This window comes from Salvelinus namaycush, chromosome 12, assembly GCF_016432855.1.
Source record: "Salvelinus namaycush isolate Seneca chromosome 12, SaNama_1.0, whole genome shotgun sequence".
Classification (NCBI taxonomy): Eukaryota; Metazoa; Chordata; class Actinopteri; order Salmoniformes; family Salmonidae; genus Salvelinus; species Salvelinus namaycush.
Genome location: NC_052318.1, coordinates 670,848 through 693,881, shown reverse-complemented (window position 1 = coordinate 693,881; position 23,034 = coordinate 670,848). Strand labels below are relative to the sequence as shown.

Genomic DNA, 23,034 nt, shown 5'->3' with positions numbered 1-23,034 from the left:
TAGAGGTGAGACTGACTCCCCTTTATGACATCATCAAAGAGCGACGAGTAATTCCCTTGGCTCATCAGCTTCAGTTAAAATGAACGCATCAACTTCAACACACACACACCTCAGTGCAGGAGCCAGAGCTGGTCAGTCACAGGTGTGTGTTCTGAACTGTACTGTAGGGTGTTGTTGATAAAACATTAGCGACATGTAAACCCAGTCTCAGCTGAGTGACAGCAGCACAGCCAATAGGATGCAGAGAAAAGTCCCAGCGGGGCAGGACGCCACGTTACTATTGGCTCTCTTGACCCCACTGGGCGGGCCAACTGATGTCCTGGGGACACACTTGTTCCTCCTGCGAGGGGGGGCGGAAGGGTTGTATTTATTCCCTCCCGGGGTGTAGTCCTCCTCCCCCCTCAGTACCTGCACCTCGTTCTGACCCCCCTTGCCACCCTTTCCCTTGCGGCCCCGGGTACAGTTCCTGTGACTCCCCTTGGGCGGCCTGGGAAGGGGTAAGGGTAGGGGCGAAGAGGACGGGTCCCCGTTGTTCTGGTCCCCGTGTGGAAGGTGCTGGTGGTGGTTATGGCGGTGCTTGTGGTTCCTGTGATGGAGTCGATGGTCTTCGTCTTTCGTCTGGGACTCCCCCAGCTCGGCCTCCCCGCCTACGACCCCTCCTCCCCGGGCTTCTCCTGCTGAACAGCTGGGTAGATCCTCTTTCCTCAGGCCCTTCAGGTCCCGGCCCTGGAGCTCAGGAGGGGAAACGCACTCCAGCACCGACGTTGAACCCCGGAACCTCCGCAGCCAGTCCCACAGTGGCAGAGCCTGGATAATGATAATAATACATTTTAATCATTTAATAATAGACAATACAATTCATTTAATAATGCACGCCTTTAAAAACACCCAAGGACAGCTTACATTAAAGTACAATAAGACAAAATGAAACAGCGCAATTAAAAATCTATCAAAATAGCACATGAAACAAGCACAAAAGGGGGAGATGGTCAGAATATGGTCTATCATGAAAGTATCTTGGCAGGCTGAAAATCAAAATGTGTGTTAGTTGTGTTTTTGGAATCCACCTTGCAGTCACACTCCCAGGGGTTGTTGTTGAGTCTGAGGTATTCCAGGGCAGACAGTAGAGCCAGACTGGCTCCAGACAGCTCAGTCAGAGAGTTGTTGAACAGGTAGAGGGTGGTGAGGCGACTCAGGTCGTGGAAGGCCAGACGATGGACCCACTGCATTAGATCAGATGAGAAACCATTGATGCTAAATGCCAAATTAATATCCTCAACTATTCTATATTATTTTCTGTACTTGATTAAATTATTTTAGAGGCAATGTACATACAGACAAAATCCCCATTCCAATAGGAAGAGCAATAGACCAGTAGGAGAAATGTAAAAATCCCCATTCCAATAGGAAGAGCAATAGACCAGTAGGAGAAATGTAAAAATCCCCATTCCAATAGGAAGAGCAATAGACCAGTAGGAGAAATGTAAAAATCCCCATTCCAATAGGAAGAGCAATAGACCAGTAGGAGAAATGTAAAAATCCCCATTCCAATAGGAAGAGCAATAGACCAGTAGGAGAAATGTAAAAATCCCCATTCCAATAGGAAGAGCAATAGACCAGTAGGAGAAATGTAAAAATCCCCATTCCAATAGGAAGAGCAATAGACCAGTAGGAGAAATGTAAAAATCCCCATTCCAATAGGAAGAGCAATAGACCAGTAGGAGAAATGTAAAATCCCTGGTGATGAAGTGCAATGTAGTTCAACATCGTATCCAAGTGAAAGACTGCATTAGGGAGGGGGGAAAGACTGCATTAGGGAGGGGGGAAAGACAGGCTGGCTGGTGGTCCTGACTTTGGGGTGTCTGGTTGGCTGGCTGGTGGTCCTGACTTTGGGGTGACTTTGGGGTGTCTGGTGGGCTGGCTGGTGGTCCTGACTTTGGGGTGTCTGGTGGGCTGGCTGGTGGTCCTGACTTTGGGGTGTCTGGTGGGATGGCTGGTGGTCCTGACTTTGGGGTGACTTTGGGGTGTCTGGTGGGCTGGCTGGTGGTCCTGACTTTGGGGTGACTTTGGGGTGTCTGGTGGGCTGGCTGGTGGTCCTGACTTTGTGGTGTCTGGTGGGCTGGCTGGTGGTCCTGACTTTGGGGTGTCTGGTGGGCTGGCTGGTGGTCCTGACTTTGGGGTGTCTGGTGGGCTGGCTAGCCTAGCGGTAATTCTGCAGACTCTAGTACACAGCTTCAGTGTTTTTAAAAAGAAAGACTTCGGGGTGTCTGTACCTGTAGCCGGTTCTGGTGTAGTAAGAGGCGGTCCAGGACTCCCAGTCCCCTGAATGTGTTCTGGTGGAGGGACCAGAGCTTGTTGCCATGGAGGAAGAGGTGGGTGAGGTTAAGCAGGTCCACAAACAGATCATCTTCCAGGAACTCCAACTGGTTGTCCTGTGGAGGGATGAGGGAGAGGGATGGGAGAAGTGGGGAGAGAAATACAGATGTAGTATCTTAATTTGATCACTCTGTTGTCAGGAAAATCAAAAAGTACCCTAGTAGTAACATAAATTCCCTGAAACCCACAGCCGATCTAAACTAATTTAGCATTTGAATGTTTTTTAAAATTATATATATATATAATCAAATCCTCCTGCTGCAGGATAAATTTGCTCCTGTGGAGAAACTGGTCAAATTAAGATCTGTGTACAGTGCCTTTGGAAAGTATTCAGACCCTTTGACTCTTTCCACATTTTGTTATGTTATAGACTTATTCTAAAATAGATTAAGAAAAAATAAATTCTCAGCAATCTTAACACAATATCCCATAATGACATCACAATACCCCATAATGACATCACAATATCCCATAATGACATCACAATACCCCATAATGACATCACAATACCCCATAATGACATCACAATACCCCATAATGACATCACAATATCCCATAATGACAAAGTGGGAAAAAAAGGGTTTTAGAATAAAATTTTAAAAAACAGAAAAAACACCAGAAATATCTTATTTACCCTTTGCTATGAGACTTGAAATTGAGCTCAGGTGCATACTTTTTCCATTGATCATCCTTAAGATGTTTCTACAACTTGATTGGAGTCCACCTGTGGTAAATTCAATTAATTGGACATGATTTGGAAAGGCACACACCTGTCTATATAAGGTCCCACAGTTGACAGTGCATGTCAGAGCAAAAACCAAGCCATGAGGTCAAAGGAATTGTCTGTAGAGCTCAGAGACAGGATTGTGTCAAGGCACAGATCTGGGGAAGGGTACCAAAACATTTTTGCATTATTAAAGGTCCCCAAGAACACAGTGGCCTCCATCATTCTTAAATGGAAGAAGTTTGGAACAACAAAGACTCTTCCTAGAGATGGCCGCCCGGCCAAACTGAGCAATCGGGGGAGAAGAGGCCTGGTCAGGGAGGTGACCAAGAACCCGATGGTCACTCTGACAGAGCTATAGAGTTCCTCTGTGGAGATGGGAGAACCTTCCAGAAGGACAACCATCTGTGCAGCACTCCACCAATCAGGCATTTATGGTAAAATGGCCAGATGGAAGTCACTCCTCAGTAATGACAGCCCGCATTGGAGTTTGCCAAAAGGCACCTAAAGACTCTCAGACCATGAGCAACAAGATTATCTGGTCTGATGAAACCAAGATTGAACTCTTTGGCCTGAATGCCAAGCGTCACGTCTGGAGGAAACCTGGCACCATCCCAATAGTGAAGGATGTTTTTCAGCAGCAGGGACTGGGAGACTAGTCAGGATCGAGTGAAAGATGAACGGAGCAAAGTACAGAGAGATCCTAGATGAAAACCTGCTCCAGAGTGCTCAGGACCTCAGACTGGGGTGAAGGTTCACCTTCCAACAGGACAACGTCCCTAAGCGCACAGCCAAGACAACGCAGGAGTGGCTTCAGGACAAGTCTCTGAATGTCCTTGAGTGGCCCAGCCAGAGCCCGGACTTGAACCCAATTGAACATCTCTGGAGAGAGATGTTCCCCAATCAACCTGACAGAGCTTGAGAGGATCTGCAGAGAAGAATGGGAGAAACTCCCCAAATACAGGTGTGCCAAGCTTGTAGCGTCAAACCCAAGAAGACTCGAGGCTGTAATCGCTGCCAAAGGTGCTTCAACAAAGTACTCAGTAAAGGGTCTGAATACTTATGTAAATGTAATATTTCAGTTATTGTTTTTATTAGCAAAAATGTTTAAAAACCTGTATTTGCTTTGTCATTATGAGGTATTGTGTTTAGAGTGATGAGGGGTGAAAAACAATGTAATCAATTTTAGAACAATACTGTAACCTGACAAAATGTGGGAAAAGTCAATGGGTCTGAATACTTCCCGAAGGACAAGTATAGAAAGTAGGACCAGGAGGTTTGTGTTCACTGGATTATAGTTGTCTTCTCACTGTAGCTATGATGTACGTAGCTAGCTATCTAATATCGCTACGATTTTCTATTCTATTCCCCTACCTGTAGATAGAGGTACTGCAGGCTGCTGAGCCCCTCGAAGATCCCCGGCGTCAGGCTGAGCAGCCCACAGTGGTAGAGGTGCAGGGCGTGCAGCCGGCCTAGGCCCTGGAAGGTGTCTGAAGCCAGGGCCCTCAGGTGACGGTTGTCCCCCAAATCCAGCTCCTCCAGGCGGGAAAAGCCATGAAAGGTGGAGGCCTGGATGTAGGAGATGTTGTTGGAGTACAGCCACAGCATGGCCGTGGTGGGGCTGAAGTGGCCTCGCAGCAGACGCTGGATCTTGTTGTTCTGGAAGAATGGAGAGAAACAAAGGATGGGAACGCTGCTTCAGGGTCTGGGTGTGGCTCTTTGGAAACCGGACGGCAACATTGACGGACGGCAACATTGTAAATTATAATTAGACAAAACTATTCCAAAAGAAGAAGTCCAAGACACTCAGCATTTAAAAAAAAAAAAGAATACAAACAATTAATTTCCTAGACTACACATGGTTGAGTAATCAAGTGGTTCTAACCTGCAGGAAGACCCTCTCGCTCTGGGCTGGGATCTCCTCTGGGACAGACAGAAAGTTATGTGCCTGACAGGATACGGTGCTGGGAGAGGTGTAGCAGATACAGTTCCTGGGACAGGGGGAGGAGAGGTCCAGGCCGCACAGGACGAGGAGCAGCTCCACACCTCCAGAACCTGACAGACGAAAGAGGAAGTTAGTTGGGACACAAAGCACCAGCATCCTTTAGAGAGGAGAGACATTTTTTGGAAAAACTTTATTGGCACTACTACTGTCAAGTAAGCTGGTACCAAAATGAAAGAGAGGGCAGAGAGGAGGGGAACATGGCAGAGGGTAGGAATAGAGGAACGGAACAACAGAGGGAGAGAGAACGAGAGACAGAGAGAGAGAGAGAGAGACAGAACGAATTGTATTGTGTGTATATTTATGAGGGGGGAAAAAAACATTTTAATCCATTTTAGAATAAGGCTGTAACATAACAAAATGTGGAAAAAGTCAAGGGGTCTGAATACTTCCAGAATGCACTTTATGTAATATTACACAGTAAAAATGACGGAGTAAATTAAGTCTATTTGAAGAAAATGTTAACATTTGGCACCAGTCCAAAAAAAGTAAAACGGACTCTGGAAAACAAATTCATTTTTTGCCTCAATTTAGTGTTGAAATGTGACTCTGCGTCATTGCGTTTCACTCTGTACAGTTTTCAATTTTTAAATAACTATGTCACTCTTTTTTTTAAACTCTCTGCAGTGTTGTTCAGTATTGTAGAGTTAATTGTAGAGAGTAATGTTTACTCCTACAAGTGTCATTACGAATTCACTCTGACTTATAATACTAAATAAATTGAGTCTGATCAGGGTAAACACAGAGACATTATATTACTACCATAAATCAGTCGACACAAAAAATATTGCAATAAGAGGATATGTTTATTACATGAGATGCCAAAAAACAGCTCAAACAGTACTTGCATTTGTGCACAATCTTTGAAATAAAATACAGCAATAGGGACAGTGCGAATTGAAAGCCACCCTCGTGCCTATGTCTGAGAATTTATCAACTGTTCTAAAACTGTGTACAATGTAATTAAATCACACTAAGCAGCACAGAAACACACATACAAACTGGAATCATCACCACCACCATATGACATCTGTATGTCGAGATGCTTTGTGATAGAAAAGATGTTCAACCACCAACAACACGGGGTCCCTTTCCGGTCCGTACAACTTCGTACGGACATGTTGAAAGACTCAGTGTGTCTAAAGCAAAGGTAACCGGCAGGACGTTGTCATCTTTTACAAGAATACACTGGATTTCGTGAAATATTGGCATCTCAAAATGAACTGTAAGACAAACAACCAAATCTGAACGGTATTTCTGTTACATTCCCTTGGATGTTTGACCCATTTTACGCTCGCACTCCTGGAAGAAGGCATCCTATCTCATCGGCTTCTTCCAATGCATCAGATTCAAGGAGACCATTTAATGGACCATTATCCAATCTATCTAGGTCAAATGTTTGCCGGTTGATGCCATGGCACTTTGGTGTTTCTTGGCCAATGTTTTAGTTATGTTTTTAAAGCTTTTCACTTCTTTAAAAAAACATTTTGAATAAGTGCTTTGGTTCATAGTGCATACACCAGCTATGGAGAATTGGCCTGATTTTCAGAATACATCGTAACATTATGCTTTGGTTACAACCTTTTTCCAGGAAACAAATGTTTAAACAATCTGTGGGTGTTCTGCAATCAAGTGCTTCAAAATAGACTGTAATACCATCTGATAACACTTGAGAAAATACAATGTGATCAAATGCCAGTGTTGATCATAGGAGACACCAAGCCACCAAAGATAAGTGGGTAGACTGCATAGGAGACACCAAGCCACCAAAGATAAGTGGGTAGACTGCATAGGAGACACCAAGCCACCAAAGATAAGTGGGTAGACTGCATAGGAGACACCAAGCTATTAAAGATAAGTGGGTAGACTGCATAGGAGACACCAAGCCACCAAAGATAAGTGGGTAGACTGCATAGGAGACACCAAGCCACCAAAGATAAGTGGGTAGACTGCATAGTAGACACCAAGACTGAATGGCATTGGTGTCCAAATCATTGGAACCCAGACTTCACTGCTCGGCTCTGTTGCTTCTTTCCATATAACCATAGTTGAAGCTCTGAATTCTCTTTTGAGGTGAAATGCTTGTTTTGCAAGTGCTGTGGTAGCAGTTACACCTCAACCTGCCCTCCACGATGTCATGCACGATATCGATTGAAACATTCTTACTTGTATGACAGAACTGTAATTGTCACTCTGGTATAAACGATTCGGGAAACAGGCGCAGGAATGCGTAATTTATTTTTCTTTTTTATTCCGCCCCCAAATTACGGCGTGCCGTGTAAAAGGCACGGGGACGAAGCCCAAACAAACACGTAACAAAAACACAGGGTTGAAACCCAAACACAAAAGAGCGAGGAGTACCTCGATTAAATAACACAAACGCACAATGATTAACGCACGGGACGAGACCCGTAATCATCTGAGCAATCCACAAGGGCACGAAAGCCCAAAACACACAACACAGGTACTCACACGCACCAACGGACATAGTAACAATAAATCGACAGCACCATGGTGAACAAAGGGCACATATATACAAATACAATCCGTGGGAATAGGGGCCAGGTGTGCGTAATGAATGTTCCAGAGGGATCCGTGATAGTAATGGATTTAACAGGCAGGATTTTTGAACACCCATCGCATGGGGCAGAGTGTTTGGCACTGTTCCACATGCATTTATTTAGTTCAACACTACCTTGGGACTGTCTTCACTAAACTTTGTCAGGAAGTCGTCTTTCTCAGCCAGACAGAAATGGCAGTAATATCTTACACTAAAAGATTCCATCAAAACCAAATAAACCATGAATAACACGGTGGTCACCCTGTTACTTGGACAATTGTTCCATGAATTTGGTGATCGTACAAGGTAACCTTAATTCCATCATTTTCCAAAATGTTTACATTTCATACAATTGGGTCAAGTAGTGAGTGAAACCCATAGGCTGTTATATCTTGAGCATGAATAGAGAAACCAGGTGAATGTTGAGCAGAGAGGCCTTCCACTTTGGAGAGGCATTTCGTAAAGTAAATGGCACCCAATGTATGTATGTCACTCTTAGAACCAAGAGGATTAGCGATTTCAAAGTCGTCGTACAAGAGCTGAATTCATGTTTCTCTTCTGAGAATAGAGCATGTTTCTTAAAGATCCATCACGCAGGTCAAAGTAACCTTTCTTTGGGACCATCCACAGGCTGCCACATTTCATTGATGTGTGCATTTGTAACGTTTTGTCGTCGGAAGGAGACCAAGGTGCAGCATGGTAGGCCTACATTCTTTTATTTAAATGTTCCACCAAGAAAAAACAATAAACAACAAACGAAAAGCTTATTTTCTTTTGTGCAAACAACATGCACTCGAACAAAGACAAGATCCCACACTGAAGGAGGGAAAAAAAGGGCTGCCTAAGTATGATCCCCAATCAGAGACAATGAAACCGCTAATCCACCCAGATGCTGCCTCTGATTGGGAACCACACAAACACAAAGAAATAGAGAACATAGAATGCCCACCCAAATCACACCCTGAACTAACCAAACATAGAGAATAACAAGGATCTCTAAGGTCAGGGCGTGACAGCATTTTTGTAAATAGACTCTAAACGTCAACAAAATGGGTATATACAATAGCCTGGTCACATGTTCCAGTGATTCCATTGCATCGCATGTCAAATCATGTTCCAAGAACATATTCAACTAGATCTACAGTTCCCCACTTCTCTGAGAAATGTTTAAACCTTTTGGTTTCAGAATTCAATACACAAAGGATTTTCAATTTGCCCAAAACACTGGATCCTATCTATATCATTGTTGCCAGTTTCCTGTAAAGACAGACACTTCATCACTGACTGTTTAGCTTGACTGTGGATATAATCAACTCTCTCTTCCATGGAACTAACTAAAGCCTTTAACTGTTGTTTCACCAGCTCCTGCTGCTTTGAGTTGAGCTATTGTTGCAGCATAATTATCCACAACACTCTTATTATAGAGCTGAATCACAATTATCCACAATACTCGTATTATACAGAGCTGAATCACAACGTGAGGTCAGTGCTGGCACAGCACCAACACTGTTAGCCGAGGTAGAGGGACCTCCACCATCATTATCAGAAACTGGTTCCGTACGCTCTTCATATGCCCTGGTAAGATGCTTTCTACATTCAGATACGTGTGAAGAACCAAACTGACTTTAAATAAAAACACAGAGATTTCCCTGGATAAAGACCATGGATTAAATTCAGCTGTTTTTACATGGCTATATGCCTGGCGGCATTTGTAAATAAAACAAAACATTTCAGTGTCTCAAACAGATCTGTTTTTAATGTAACATTCTGTCCCTCAGCTCTGCTACCAAGGGATTCGCCTTAGTTGTATAAACGTCAATGTTCGTAGATTGTCGTTTGTAGAAAAGTGTTCACGTTTGCCAGATCCTGACTGTATGAGGTACCAAAGACAAAGCTCATCAAAACAGCCCAGTGAGCCAGATGGCTTGCAAGGTACAGCATGTTTGTCAGTCAAGATGAAGTATGTGTGAATGCTCGTTCTCTGGGTCGCCACGACATGCTGATAGGGCTGTTGACGACGCGTGATGCCACCCAGATGCTGGTCCTTGCCATCCAGATGCTGCTGGCTGCTGATGCTTGCCTAGAAGACAATAATGTACAGTCAGAACATCTACTATTAATACTATAAGTCTCACGGGCCAGCCAGTAGTGACGCTGATATGTATTACAGTGTTATACTGCCTCAGCTGTAGTAGTTTAACTAGTAAGAGGTATTATAGAATGTCCTGAATCATCTAACAAAAAGAACAACAGACACAGAGCCTAGGACAACAGACACCGACCCTAGTACACCAGACACAGACCTAGGACAACAGACACCGACCCTAGTACACCAGACACAGACCTAGGACAACAGACACAGGCCCTAGTACAACAGACCCAGACTCTAGTACAACAGACACAGACCCTAGTACACCAGACACAGAGCCCAGGACAACAGACACCGCCCCTAGTACACCAGACACAGGCCCTAGGACAACATGCACAGATCCTAGTACAACAGGCACAGACCCCAGGACAACAGACACAGACCCTAGTACAATAGACACATACCCTAGTACAACAGACACACACCCTAGTACAACAGACACAGCCCCTAGTACAACATACACGGACCCTAGTACAACCGACATAGACCCTAGTACACCAGACACCGACCATGATACACCAGACACTGACCCTAGTACAACATACACCGACCCTGGCACACCAGACACCGACCCTGGCACAACAGACACATACCCTAGTACAACAGACACATACCCTAGTACAACAGACACAGACCCTAGTACAACAGACACAGACCCTAGTACACCAGACACCGACCATGGCACAACAGACACAGACCCTGGCACAACAGACACAGACCCTGGCACAACAGACACAGACCCTGGCACAACAGACACAGACCCTGGCACAACAGACACCGACCCTGGCACAACAGACACATACCCTAGTACAACAGACACATACCCTAGTACAACAGACACCGACCCTAGTACAACAGACACCGACCCTAGTACAACAGACACCGACCCTGGTACAACAGACACCGACCCTGGTACAACAGACACATACCCTCGTACAACAGACACATACCCTAGTACAACAGACACCGACCCTAGTACAACAGACACCGACCCTGGTACAACAGACACATACCCTCGTACAACAGACACATACCCTGGTACAACAGACACATACCCTGGTACAACAGACACATACCCTGGTACAACAGACACATACCCTGGTACAACAGACACATACCCTCGTACAACAGACACATACCCTAGTACAACAGACACCGACCCTGGTACAACAGACACATACCCTCGTACAACAGACACATACCCTGGTACAACAGACACATACCCTGGTACAACAGACACATACCCTAGTACAACAGACACATACCCCGGGACAACAGACACAGACCCTAGTACAACAGACACAGACCCCCGGACACAATGTTTCGATCTCAAAATATTTTGTATTGATTTCTATTAAAATCCCATTTGATAATAAGACCCAACTGTCCTTCTCCTAATTCCTTGTTCTCCAGTAGTCAAGGATCGACACAATGGAGAAAGAGCTCAGTAGTAGTCATTCTCCTGGAGGGCATTGGTTCCAGTCCCTGCTCCAACACCTGGCTCTATCACTAAAGCGGTACATTAGGATCGTCCAAGATGATTTACGTTGATAAGAGCAGGACTGGGAAAAAAAGCATACATACTAACTCTCTCTGGGAGTTGGGCCAATCCAACATCACAAAGATGCTCAACCTCAGGAAGATAAATACAATTTTTCAACTATAGAAAGACACTCATAGCAACATAATGAAAGGCTTACTTAGGCTGCACTTAATCAAAATCAAATGTTTATTTGTCACATGCTCCGAATACAAAAAGGTGTAGAGCTTACCGTAAAATGCTTACTTACAAGCCCTTAACCAACAATGCAGAATTAATCAAATATAATTAAGAAAATATTGACTAAATAAACTAAAGTATTTTTTTTGTAAAGAATAAAAGAACACAATAAAATAACAATAATGAGGCTATATACAGGGTATTACGGTACAGAGTCAATGTGGAGACTATATACAGGGTATTACGGTACAGAGTCAATGTGGAGGCTATATACAGGGTATTACGGTACAGAGTCAATGTGGAGACTATATACAGGGTATTACGGTACAGAGTCAATGTGGAGACTATATACAGGGGGTTACGGTACCAAGTCAGTGTGGAGACTATATACAGGGGGTTACGGTACCAAGTCAGTGTGGAGACTATATACAGGAGGTACCGGTACCAAGTCAGTGTGGAGGCTATATACAGGGTATTACGGTACAGAGTCAATGTGGAGACTATATACAGGGGGTACCGGTACCAAGTCAGTGTGGAGGCTATATACAGGGTATTACGGTACAGAGTCAATGTGGAGACTATATACAGGGGGTTACGGTACCAAGTCAGTGTGGAGACTATATACAGGGGGTTACGGTACCAAGTCAGTGTGGAGACTATATACAGGGTATTACGGTACAGAGTCAATGTGGAGACTATATACAGGGTGTTACGGTACAGAGTCAATGTGGAGACTATATACAGGGGGTACCGGTACAGAGTCAATGTGGAGACTATATACAGGGGGTACCGGTACAGAGTCAATGTGGAGGTTATATACAGGGTGTTACGGTACAGAGTCAATGTGGAGACTATATACAGGGTATTACGGTACAGAGTCAATGTGGAGGCTATATACAGGGTATTACGGTACAGAGTCAATGTGGTGGCTATATACAGGGTGTTACGGTACAGAGTCAATGTGGAGACTATATACAGGGTATTATGGTACAGAGTCAATGTGGAGGCTATATACAGGGGGTTACGGTACAGAGTCAATGTGGAGGCTATATACAGGGTGTTACGGTACAGAGTCAATGTGGAGGCTATATACAGGGGGTACCGGTACAGAGTCAATGTGGAGACTATATACAGGGTGTTACGGTACAGAGTCAATGTGGAGGTTATATACAGGGTGTTACGGTACAGAGTCAATGTGGAGACTATATACAGGGGGTACCGGTACAGAGTCAATGTGGAGACTATATACAGGGTGTTACAGTACAGAGTCAATGTGGAGGCTATATACAGGAGGTACCGGTACAGAGTCAATGTGGAGACTATATACAGGGTGTTACGGTACAGAGTCAATGTGGAGGTTATATACAGGGTGTTACGGTACAGAGTCAATGTGGAGACTATATACAGGGGGTACCGGTACAGAGTCAATGTGGAGGTTATATACAGGGTGTTACAGTACAGAGTCAATGTGGAGACTATATACAGGGGGTACCGGTACAGAGTCAATGTGGAGGTTATATACAGGGTGTTACGGTACAGAGTCAATGTGGAGGCTATATACAGGAGGTACCGGTACAGAGTCAATGTGGAGACTATATACAGGGTGTTACGGTACAGAGTCAATGTGGAGGTTATATACAGGGTGTTACGGTACAGAGTCAATGTGGAGACTATATACAGGGGGTACCGGTACAGAGTCAATGTGGAGGTTATATACAGGGTGTTACGGTACAGAGTCAATGTGGAGGCTATATACAGGGGGTACTGGTACAGAGTCAATGTGGAGGCTATATACAGGAGGTACCGGTACAGAGTCAATGTGGAGACTATATACAGGGTGTTACGGTACAGAGTCAATGTGGAGGTTATATACAGGGTGTTACGGTACAGAGTCAATGTGGAGACTATATACAGTGTGTTACGGTACAGAGTCAATGTGGAGGCTATATACAGGGGGTACCAGTACAGAGTCAATGTGGAGGCTATATACAGGGTGTTACGGTACAGAGTCAATGTGGAGGCTATATACAGGGTGTTACGGTACAGAGTCAATGTGGAGACTATATACAGGGTGTTACGGTACAGAGTCAATGTGGAGGCTATATACAGGAGGTACCGGTACAGAGTCAATGTGGAGGCTATATACAGGGTGTTACGGTACAGAGTCAATGTGGAGACTATATACAGGGTGTTACGGTACAGAGTCAATGTGGAGGCTATATACAGGGTGTTACGGTACAGAGTCAATGTGGAGGCTATATACAGGGTGTTACGGTACAGAGTCAATGTGGAGGCTATATACAGGGTGTTACGGTACAGAGTCAATGTGGAGACTATATACAGGGTGTTACGGTACAGAGTCAATGTGGAGGCTATATACAGGGTGTTACGGTACAGAGTCAATGTGGAGGCTATATACAGGGTGTTACGGTACAGAGTCAATGTGGAGACTATATACAGTGTGTTACGGTACAGAGTCAATGTGGAGGCTATATACAGGGGGTACCAGTACAGAGTCAATGTGGAGGCTATATACAGGGGGTACCAGTACCGAGTCAATGTGGAGGCTATATACAGGGGGTACCGGTACAGAGTTAATGTGGAGGCTATATACAGGGGGTACCGGTACAGAGTCAATGTGGAGGTTATATACAGGGTGTTACAGTACAGAGTCAATGTGGAGACTATATACAGGGGGTACCGGTACAGAGTCAATGTGGAGGTTATATACAGGGTGTTACGGTACAGAGTCAATGTGGAGGCTATATACAGGAGGTACCGGTACAGAGTCAATGTGGAGACTATATACAGGGTGTTACGGTACAGAGTCAATGTGGAGGTTATATACAGGGTGTTACGGTACAGAGTCAATGTGGAGACTATATACAGGGGGTACCGGTACAGAGTCAATGTGGAGGCTATATACAGGGGGTATCGGTACAGAGTCAATGTGGAGGCTATATACAGGGTGTTACGGTACAGAGTCAATGTGGAGGCTATATACAGGGTGTTACGGTACAGAGTCAATGTGGAGACTATATACAGTGTGTTACGGTACAGAGTCAATGTGGAGGCTATATACAGGGGGTACCAGTACAGAGTCAATGTGGAGGCTATATACAGGGTGTTACGGTACAGAGTCAATGTGGAGACTATATACAGGGGGTACCGGTACAGAGTCAATGTGGAGACTATATACAGGGTGTTACGGTACAGAGTCAATGTGGAGGCTATATACAGGGTGTTACGGTACAGAGTCAATGTGGAGACTATATACAGGGTGTTACGGTACAGAGTCAATGTGGAGACTATATACAGGGTGTTACGGTACAGAGTCAATGTGGAGGCTATATACAGGAGGTACCGGTACAGAGTCAATGTGGAGGCTATATACAGGGTGTTACGGTACAGAGTCAATGTGGAGACTATATACAGGGTGTTACGGTACAGAGTCAATGTGGAGGCTATATACAGGGTGTTACGGTACAGAGTCAATGTGGAGGCTATATACAGGGTGTTACGGTACAGAGTCAATGTGGAGGCTATATACAGGGTGTTACGGTACAGAGTCAATGTGGAGACTATATACAGGGTGTTACGGTACAGAGTCAATGTGGAGGCTATATACAGGGTGTTACGGTACAGAGTCAATGTGGAGGCTATATACAGGGTGTTACGGTACAGAGTCAATGTGGAGACTATATACAGTGTGTTACGGTACAGAGTCAATGTGGAGGCTATATACAGGGGGTACCGGTACAGAGTCAATGTGGAGGCTATATACAGGGGGTACCAGTACAGAGTCAATGTGGAGGCTATATACAGGGGGTACCAGTACCGAGTCAATGTGGAGGCTATATACAGGGGGTACCGGTACAGAGTTAATGTGGAGGCTATATACAGGGGGTACCGGTACAGAGTCAATGTGGAGGCTATATGCAGGGGGCACCGGTACAGAGTTAATGTGGAGGCTATATACAGGGGGTACCAGTACCGAGTCAATGTGGAGGCTATATACAGGGGGTACCGGTACAGAGTCAATGTGGAGGCTATATACAGGGGGTACCGGTACAGAGTCAATGTGGAGGCTATATGCAGGGGGCACCGGTACAGAGTTAATGTGGAGGCTATATACAGGGGGTATCGGTACAGAGTCAATGTGGAGGCTATATACAAGGGGTACCAGTACCGAGTCAGTGTGTGGGGGTACAGGTTAGTCGAGGTAATATGTACATGTAGGTAGGGGTAAAGTCACTATGCATAGATAATAAACAGCGTGTAGCAGCAGTGTAAAAACAAATGGAGGGGGGGGGGGTCAATGCAAAAAGTATGGGTGGTAATTTGATTAATTGTTCAGCAATCTTATGGCTTGGGGGTAGAAGCTGTTAATTAAGTAGCCTTTTGGACCTAGACTTGGCACTCCGGTACCGGTTGCCGAGAACAGTCTATGACTTGGGTGACTGGAGTCTTTGACAATTTTTGGTGGGCTTTTCATCTGACTATCTGCATCTGCTCTCCTCTTTCTGTTAGGACTTTGTGTCATGGTAACAGAGTCAGAGTCTGATGAACATCCACAGAGTTAACAGAATCTGCTAATAACATGAATAAATTAATGTTCCTGTCCTTTAACAATGCTACAGGGATAATAGAACCAACCTGCATATGTGTCTTTACATTTGATTGGTTTGTCATACACTAAAAACCTAATTTAGCGTGCTATAAACGCCAGGCCTTGAACCCCTGGCAAACTCCCCACCTTCAAAAAGCGTGTTTGGCATTTAAATGTCTCAGCGGTGCCCCCAGCAGGCTTTGGGGGTAGACCCCCCCCCACCAGACACAGACCTAGGACAACAGACACAGGCCCTAGTACAACAGACCCAGACTCTAGTACAACAGACACAGACCCTAGTACACCAGACACAGAGCCCAGGACAACAGACACCGCCCCTAGTACACCAGACACAGGCCCTAGGACAACAGACACAGACCCTAGTACACCAGACACAGACCTAGGACAACAGACACAGGCCCTAGTACAACAGACACAGACCCTACTACAACAGACACAGACCCTACTACAACAGACACAGACCCTAGTACAACAGACACAGACCCTACTACAACAGACACAGACCCTAGTACAACAGACACAGACCCTGGTACAACAGACACATACCCTACTACAACAGACACAGACCCCCGGACACAATGTTTCGATCTCAAAATATTTTGTATTGATTTCTATTAAAATCCCATTTGATAATAAGACCCAACTGTCCTTCTCCTAATTCCTTGTTCTCCAGTAGTCAAGGATCGACACAATGGAGAAAGAGCTCAGTAGTAGTCATTCTCCTGGAGGGCATTGGTTCCAGTCCCTGCTCCAACACCTGGCTCTATCACTAAAGCTGTACATTAGGATCGTCCAAGATGATTTACGTTGATAAGAGCAGGACTGGGAAAAAAAGCATACATACTAACTCTCTCTGGGAGTTGGGCCAATCCAACATCACAAAGATGCTCAACCTCAGGAAGATAAATACCATTTTTCAACTATAGAAAGACACTCATAGCAACATAGTGAAAGGCTTACTTAGGCTGCACTTAATCAAAATCAAATGTTTATTTGTCACATGCTCCGAATACAAAAAGGTGTAGAGCTTACCGTAAAATGCTTACTTACAAGCCCTTAACCAACAATGCAGAATTAATCAAATATAATTAAGAAAATATTGACTAAATAAACTAAAGTATTTTTTTTGTAAAGAATAAAAGAACACAATAAAATAACAATAATGAGGCTATATACAGGGTGTTACGGTACAGAGTCAATGTGGAGGTTATATACAGGGTGTTACGGTACAGAGTCAATGTGGAGGTTATATACAGGGTGTTACGGTACAGAGTCAGTGTGGAGGTTATATACAGGGTGTTACGGTACAGAGTCAATGTGGAGGCTATATACAGGGGGTAACGGTACAGAGTCAATGTGGAGGTTATATACAGGGTGTTACGGTACAGAGTCAATGTGGAGGCTATATACAGGGTGTTACGGTACAGAGTCAATGTGGAGGTTATATACAGGGTGTTACGGTACAGAGTCAATGTGGAGGCTATATACAGGGTGTTACGGTACAGAGTCAATGTGGAGGCTATATACAGGGGGTAACGGTACAGAGGCAATGTGGAGACTATATACAGGGTGTTACGGTACAGAGTCAATGTGGAGGCTATATACAGGGGGGTACCGGTACAGAGTCAATGTGGAGGCTATATACAGGGGGTACCGGTACAGAGTCAATGTGGAGACTATATACAGGGTGTTACGGTACAGAGTCAATGTGGAGGCTATATACAGGGGGTACCGGTACAGAGTCAATGTGAAGCTATATACAGGGGGTACCGGTACAGAGTCAATGTGAAGCTATATACAGGCTGTTACGGTACAGAGTCAATGTGGAGGCTATATACAGGGGGTACCGGTACAGAGTCAATGTGGAGGCTATATACAGGGTGTTACGGTACAGAGTCAATGTGGAGGCTATATACAGGGTGTTACGGTACAGAGTCAATGTGGAGGCTATATACAGGGTGTTACGGTACAGAGGCAATGTGGAGACTATATACAGTGTGTTACGGTACAGAGTCAATGTGGAGGCTATATACAGGGGGTACCAGTACAGAGTCAATGTGGAGGCTATATACAGGGGGTACCAGTACAGAGTCAATGTGGAGGCTATATACAGGGGGTACCGGTACAGAGTCAATGTGAAGCTATATACAGGGGGTACCGGTACAGAGTCAATGTGAAGCTATATACAGGCTGTTACGGTACAGAGTCAATGTGGAGGCTATATACAGGGGGTACCGGTACAGAGTCAATGTGGAGGCTATATACAGGGTGTTACGGTACAGAGTCAATGTGGAGGCTATATACAGGGTGTTACGGTACAGAGTCAATGTGGAGGCTATATACAGGGTGTTACGGTACAGAGGCAATGTGGAGACTATATACAGTGTGTTACGGTACAGAGTCAATGTGGAGGCTATATACAGGGGGTACCAGTACAGAGTCAATGTGGAGGCTATATACAGGGGGTACCAGTACCGAGTCAATGTGGAGGCTATATACAGGGGGTACCGGTACAGAGTTAATGTGGAGGCTATATACAGGGGGTATCGGTACAGAGTCAATGTGGAGGCTATATACAAGGGGTACCAGTACAGAGTCAATGTGGAGGCTATATACAGGGGGTACCAGTACAGAGTCAATGTGGAGGCTATATACAGGGGGTACCAGTACAGAGTCAATGTGGAGGTTATATACAGGGGGTACCAGTACAGAGTCAATGTGGAGGCTATATACAAGGGGTACCAGTACAGAGTCAATGTGGAGGCTATATACAAGGGGTACCAGTACCGAGTCAGTGTGTGGGGGTACAGGTTAGTCGAGGTAATATGTACATGTAGGTAGGGGTAAAGTCACTATGCATAGATAATAAACAGCGTGTAGCAGCAGTGTAAAAACAAATGGAGGGGGGGGGGTCAATGCAAAAAGTATGGGTGGTAATTTGATTAATTGTTCAGCAATCTTATGGCTTGGGGGTAGAAGCTGTTAATTAAGTAGCCTTTTGGACCTAGACTTGGCACTCCGGTACCGGTTGCCGAGAACAGTCTATGACTTGGGTGACTGGAGTCTTTGACAATTTTTGGTGGGCTTTTCATCTGACTATCTGCATCTGCTCTCCTCTTTCTGTTAGGACTTTGTGTCATGGTAACAGAGTCAGAGTCTGATGAACATCCACAGAGTTAACAGAATCTGCTAATAACATGAATAAATTAATGTTCCTGACCTTTAACAATGCTACAGGGATAATAAAACCAACCTGCATATGTGTCTTTACATTTGATTGGTTTGTCATACACTAAAAACCTAATTTAGCGTGCTATAAACGCCAGGCCTTGAACCCCTGGCAAACTCCCCACCTTCAAAAAGCGTGTTTGGCATTTAAATGTCTCAGCGGTGCCCCCAGCAGGCTTTGGGGGTAGACCCCCCCCCACCAGACACAGACCTAGGACAACAGACACAGGCCCTAGTACAACAGACCCAGACTCTAGTACAACAGACACAGACCCTAGTACACCAGACACAGAGCCCAGGACAACAGACACCGCCCCTAGTACACCAGACACAGGCCCTAGGACAACAGACACAGACCCTAGTACACCAGACACAGACCTAGGACAACAGACACAGGCCCTAGTACACCAGACACAGACCTAGGACAACAGACACCGACCCTAGTACACCAGACACAGACCTAGGACAACAGACACAGGCCCTAGTACAACAGACACAGGCCCTAGTACACCAGACACAGACCTAGGACAACAGACACAGGCCCTAGTACACCAGACACAGACCTAGGACAACAGACACCGACCCTAGTACACCAGACACAGACCTAGGACAACAGACACAGGCCCTAGTACAACAGACACAGGCCCTAGTACAACAGACCCAGACTCTAGTACACCAGACACAGAGCCCAGGACAACAGACACCGCCCCTAGTACACCAGACACAGAGCCTAGGACAACAGACACCGACCCTAGTACACCAGACACAGACCTAGGACAACAGACACCGACCCTAGTACACCAGACACAGACCTAGGACAACAGACACCGACCCTAGTACACCAGACACAGACCTAGGACAACAGACACAGGCCCTAGTACAACAGACCCAGACTCTAGTACAACAGACACAGACCCTAGTACACCAGACACAGAGCCCAGGACAACAGACACCGCCCCTAGTACACCAGACACAGAGCCTAGGACAACAGACACCGACCCTAGTACACCAGACACAGACCTAGGACAACAGACACCGACCCTAGTACACCAGACACAGACCTAGGACAACAGACACCGACCCTAGTACACCAGACACAGACCTAGGACAACAGACACAGGCCCTAGTACAACAGACCCAGACTCTAGGCTTTGGGGGTAGACCCCCCCCCCCCCCCGACCCCCCCCCCCCCCCCCACCCTTTACTGTACCATCCCTGCAAACACCAGACCTCCATCTGGATCCGGGCGCCAGAACTGGGCCAGCAGGATTAGATCCGGCCTTCCCGGACTCAGCACGGATGTGGGCCACATCTAGCTGGGATTCTATGAACAAATACATTGATCACATGTCTGTAATGTATTCAAATGACTCGCCATCAGAACTCATTTCATTGGGTAAACACATCTTTTCTTCTGCATACTGAGGTCTGGTCTCTGAAGAACATACTGGAACTCTTCATCTACTTCTGTCTAAGATTCATCGTAGACTTTAAGTCCATGGTGAGGCAGGATACATTTCGTGACAACTTGAAAGACATTAAACAAAGTTACATTCAAATCAAATCAAATTAAACATTTTATTGGTCACATACACATTTTATCAGATGTTATTGCGGGCGAAGCAATAATAATAATAACTAACAATTCACAACAATCCAAAAGTAAAATAATGGAATTCAGAAATATGTACACTACCGTTCAAAAGTTTAGGGGTCACTTAGGAATGTCCTTGTTTTTGAAAGAAAAGCACGTATTTTTTGTTCATTAAAATAAAAATTGATCAGAAATACAGTGTAGACATTGTTAATGTTGTAAATGACTATTGCAGCTATATCTACATAGGCGTACAGAGACTCATTATCAGCAACTATCACTCCTGTGTTCCAATGGCACGTTGTGTTAGCTAATCCAAGTTTATCATTTTAAAAGGCTAATTGATCATTAGAAAACCCTTTTGCAATTATGTTAGCACAGATGAAAACTGTTGTGCTAATTAAAGAAGCAATAAAACTGGCCTTCTTTAGACTAGTTGAGTATCTGGAGCATCAGCATTTGTGTGTTCGATTACAGGCTCAAAATGGCCAGAAACAAATAACTTTCTTCTGAAACTCGTCAGTCTGTTCTTCAATCCTGCAGGTTATCCTCTAAAGGTGGAAGAAAAGCAATTCTGTTTCCACCAGCTGAACAACCCCCCCAGTACTACATGGTGTAACCCCCCCACCCAGTACTACATGGTGTAACCCCCCCACCCAGAACTACATGGTGTAACCCCCCCACCCAGTACTACATGGTGTAACACCCCCCCCCCCCAGAACTACATGGTGTAACACCCCCCCCCCCAGTACTACATGGTGTAACCCCCCCACCCAGAACTACATGGTGTAACCCCCCCACCCAGTACTACATGGTGTAACACCCCCCCCCGCCCCCAGTACTACATGGTGTAACACCCCCCCCCCCAGTACTACATGGTGTAACACCCCCCCACCCCAGTACTACATGGTGTAACACCCCCCCACCCCAGTACTACATGGTGTAACACCCCCCCACCCCAGTACTACATGGTGTAACACCCCCCCACCCCCCCCACCCCCCAGTACTACATGGTGTAACACCCCCCCACCACAGTACTACATGGTGTAACACCCCCCCCCCGCCCCCCAGTACTACATGGTGTAACACCCCCCCCCCCCCCCGCCCCCCAGTACTACATGGTGTATCACCCCCCCCCCGCCCCCCAGTACTACATGGTGTAACACCCCACCCCCCCCGCCCCCCAGTACTACATGGTGTATCACCCCCCCCCCCGCCCCCCAGTACTACATGGTGTAACACCCCCCCCCCGCCCCCCAGTACTACATGGTGTATCACCCCCCCGCCCCCCAGTACTACATGGTGTAACCCCCCACCCACCCCCCAGTACTACATGGTGTATCACCCCCCCCCAGTACTACATGGTGTAACACCCCCCCCCCCGCCCCCCAGTACTACATGGTGTATCACCCCCCCCCCCGCCCCCCAGTACTACATGGTGTAACACCCCCCCCCCCCCGCCCCCCAGTACTACATGGTGTAACAACCCCCCCCCGCCCCCCAGTACTACATGGTGTATCACCCCCCCCCCCACCCCAGTACTACATGGTGTAACCCCCCCCACCCCCCAGTACTACATGGTGTATCACCCCCCCCAGTACTACATGGTGTAACACCCCCCCCCCCCCACCCCAGTACTACATGGTGTAACACCCCCCCCGCCCCCCAGTACTACATGGTGTATCACCCCCCCCCCCGCCCCCCAGTACTACATGGTGTAACACCCCCCCCCCCCACCCCCCAGTACTACATGGTGTATCACCCCCCCCCCCGCCCCCCAGTACTACATGGTGTAACACCCCCCCCCCGCCCCCCAGTACTACATGGTGTAACACCCCCCCCCCCCCCCGCCCCCCAGTACTACATGGTGTATCACCCCCCCCCCGCCCCCCAGTACTACATGGTGTAACACCCCACCCCCCCCGCCCCCCAGTACTACATGGTGTATCACCCCCCCCCCCCGCCCCCCAGTACTACATGGTGTAACACCCCCCCCCCCACCCCCCAGTACTACATGGTGTATCACCCCCCCCCCCGCCCCCCAGTACTAC

At 46.2% G+C, this 23,034-nt stretch overlaps 1 protein-coding gene across 1 annotated transcript; it reads right to left on the bottom strand.

Moving 5' to 3' along the window:
- Positions 1-207: 207 nt before the first annotated feature.
- On the bottom strand, positions 208-20,701 carry LOC120056727 (reticulon-4 receptor-like 1). The gene is made up of 7 exons (XM_039004932.1): positions 20,600-20,701; positions 10,825-10,888; positions 4,986-5,155; positions 4,475-4,759; positions 2,274-2,432; positions 1,068-1,223; positions 208-807 (listed from the first exon to the last, which is right to left on the bottom strand). The coding sequence occupies exons 1-7, from the start codon at positions 20,699-20,701 to the stop codon at positions 208-210; spliced, it is 1,536 nt and encodes a 511-aa protein (XP_038860860.1).
- Between the last annotated feature and the right edge of the window lie 2,333 nt (positions 20,702-23,034).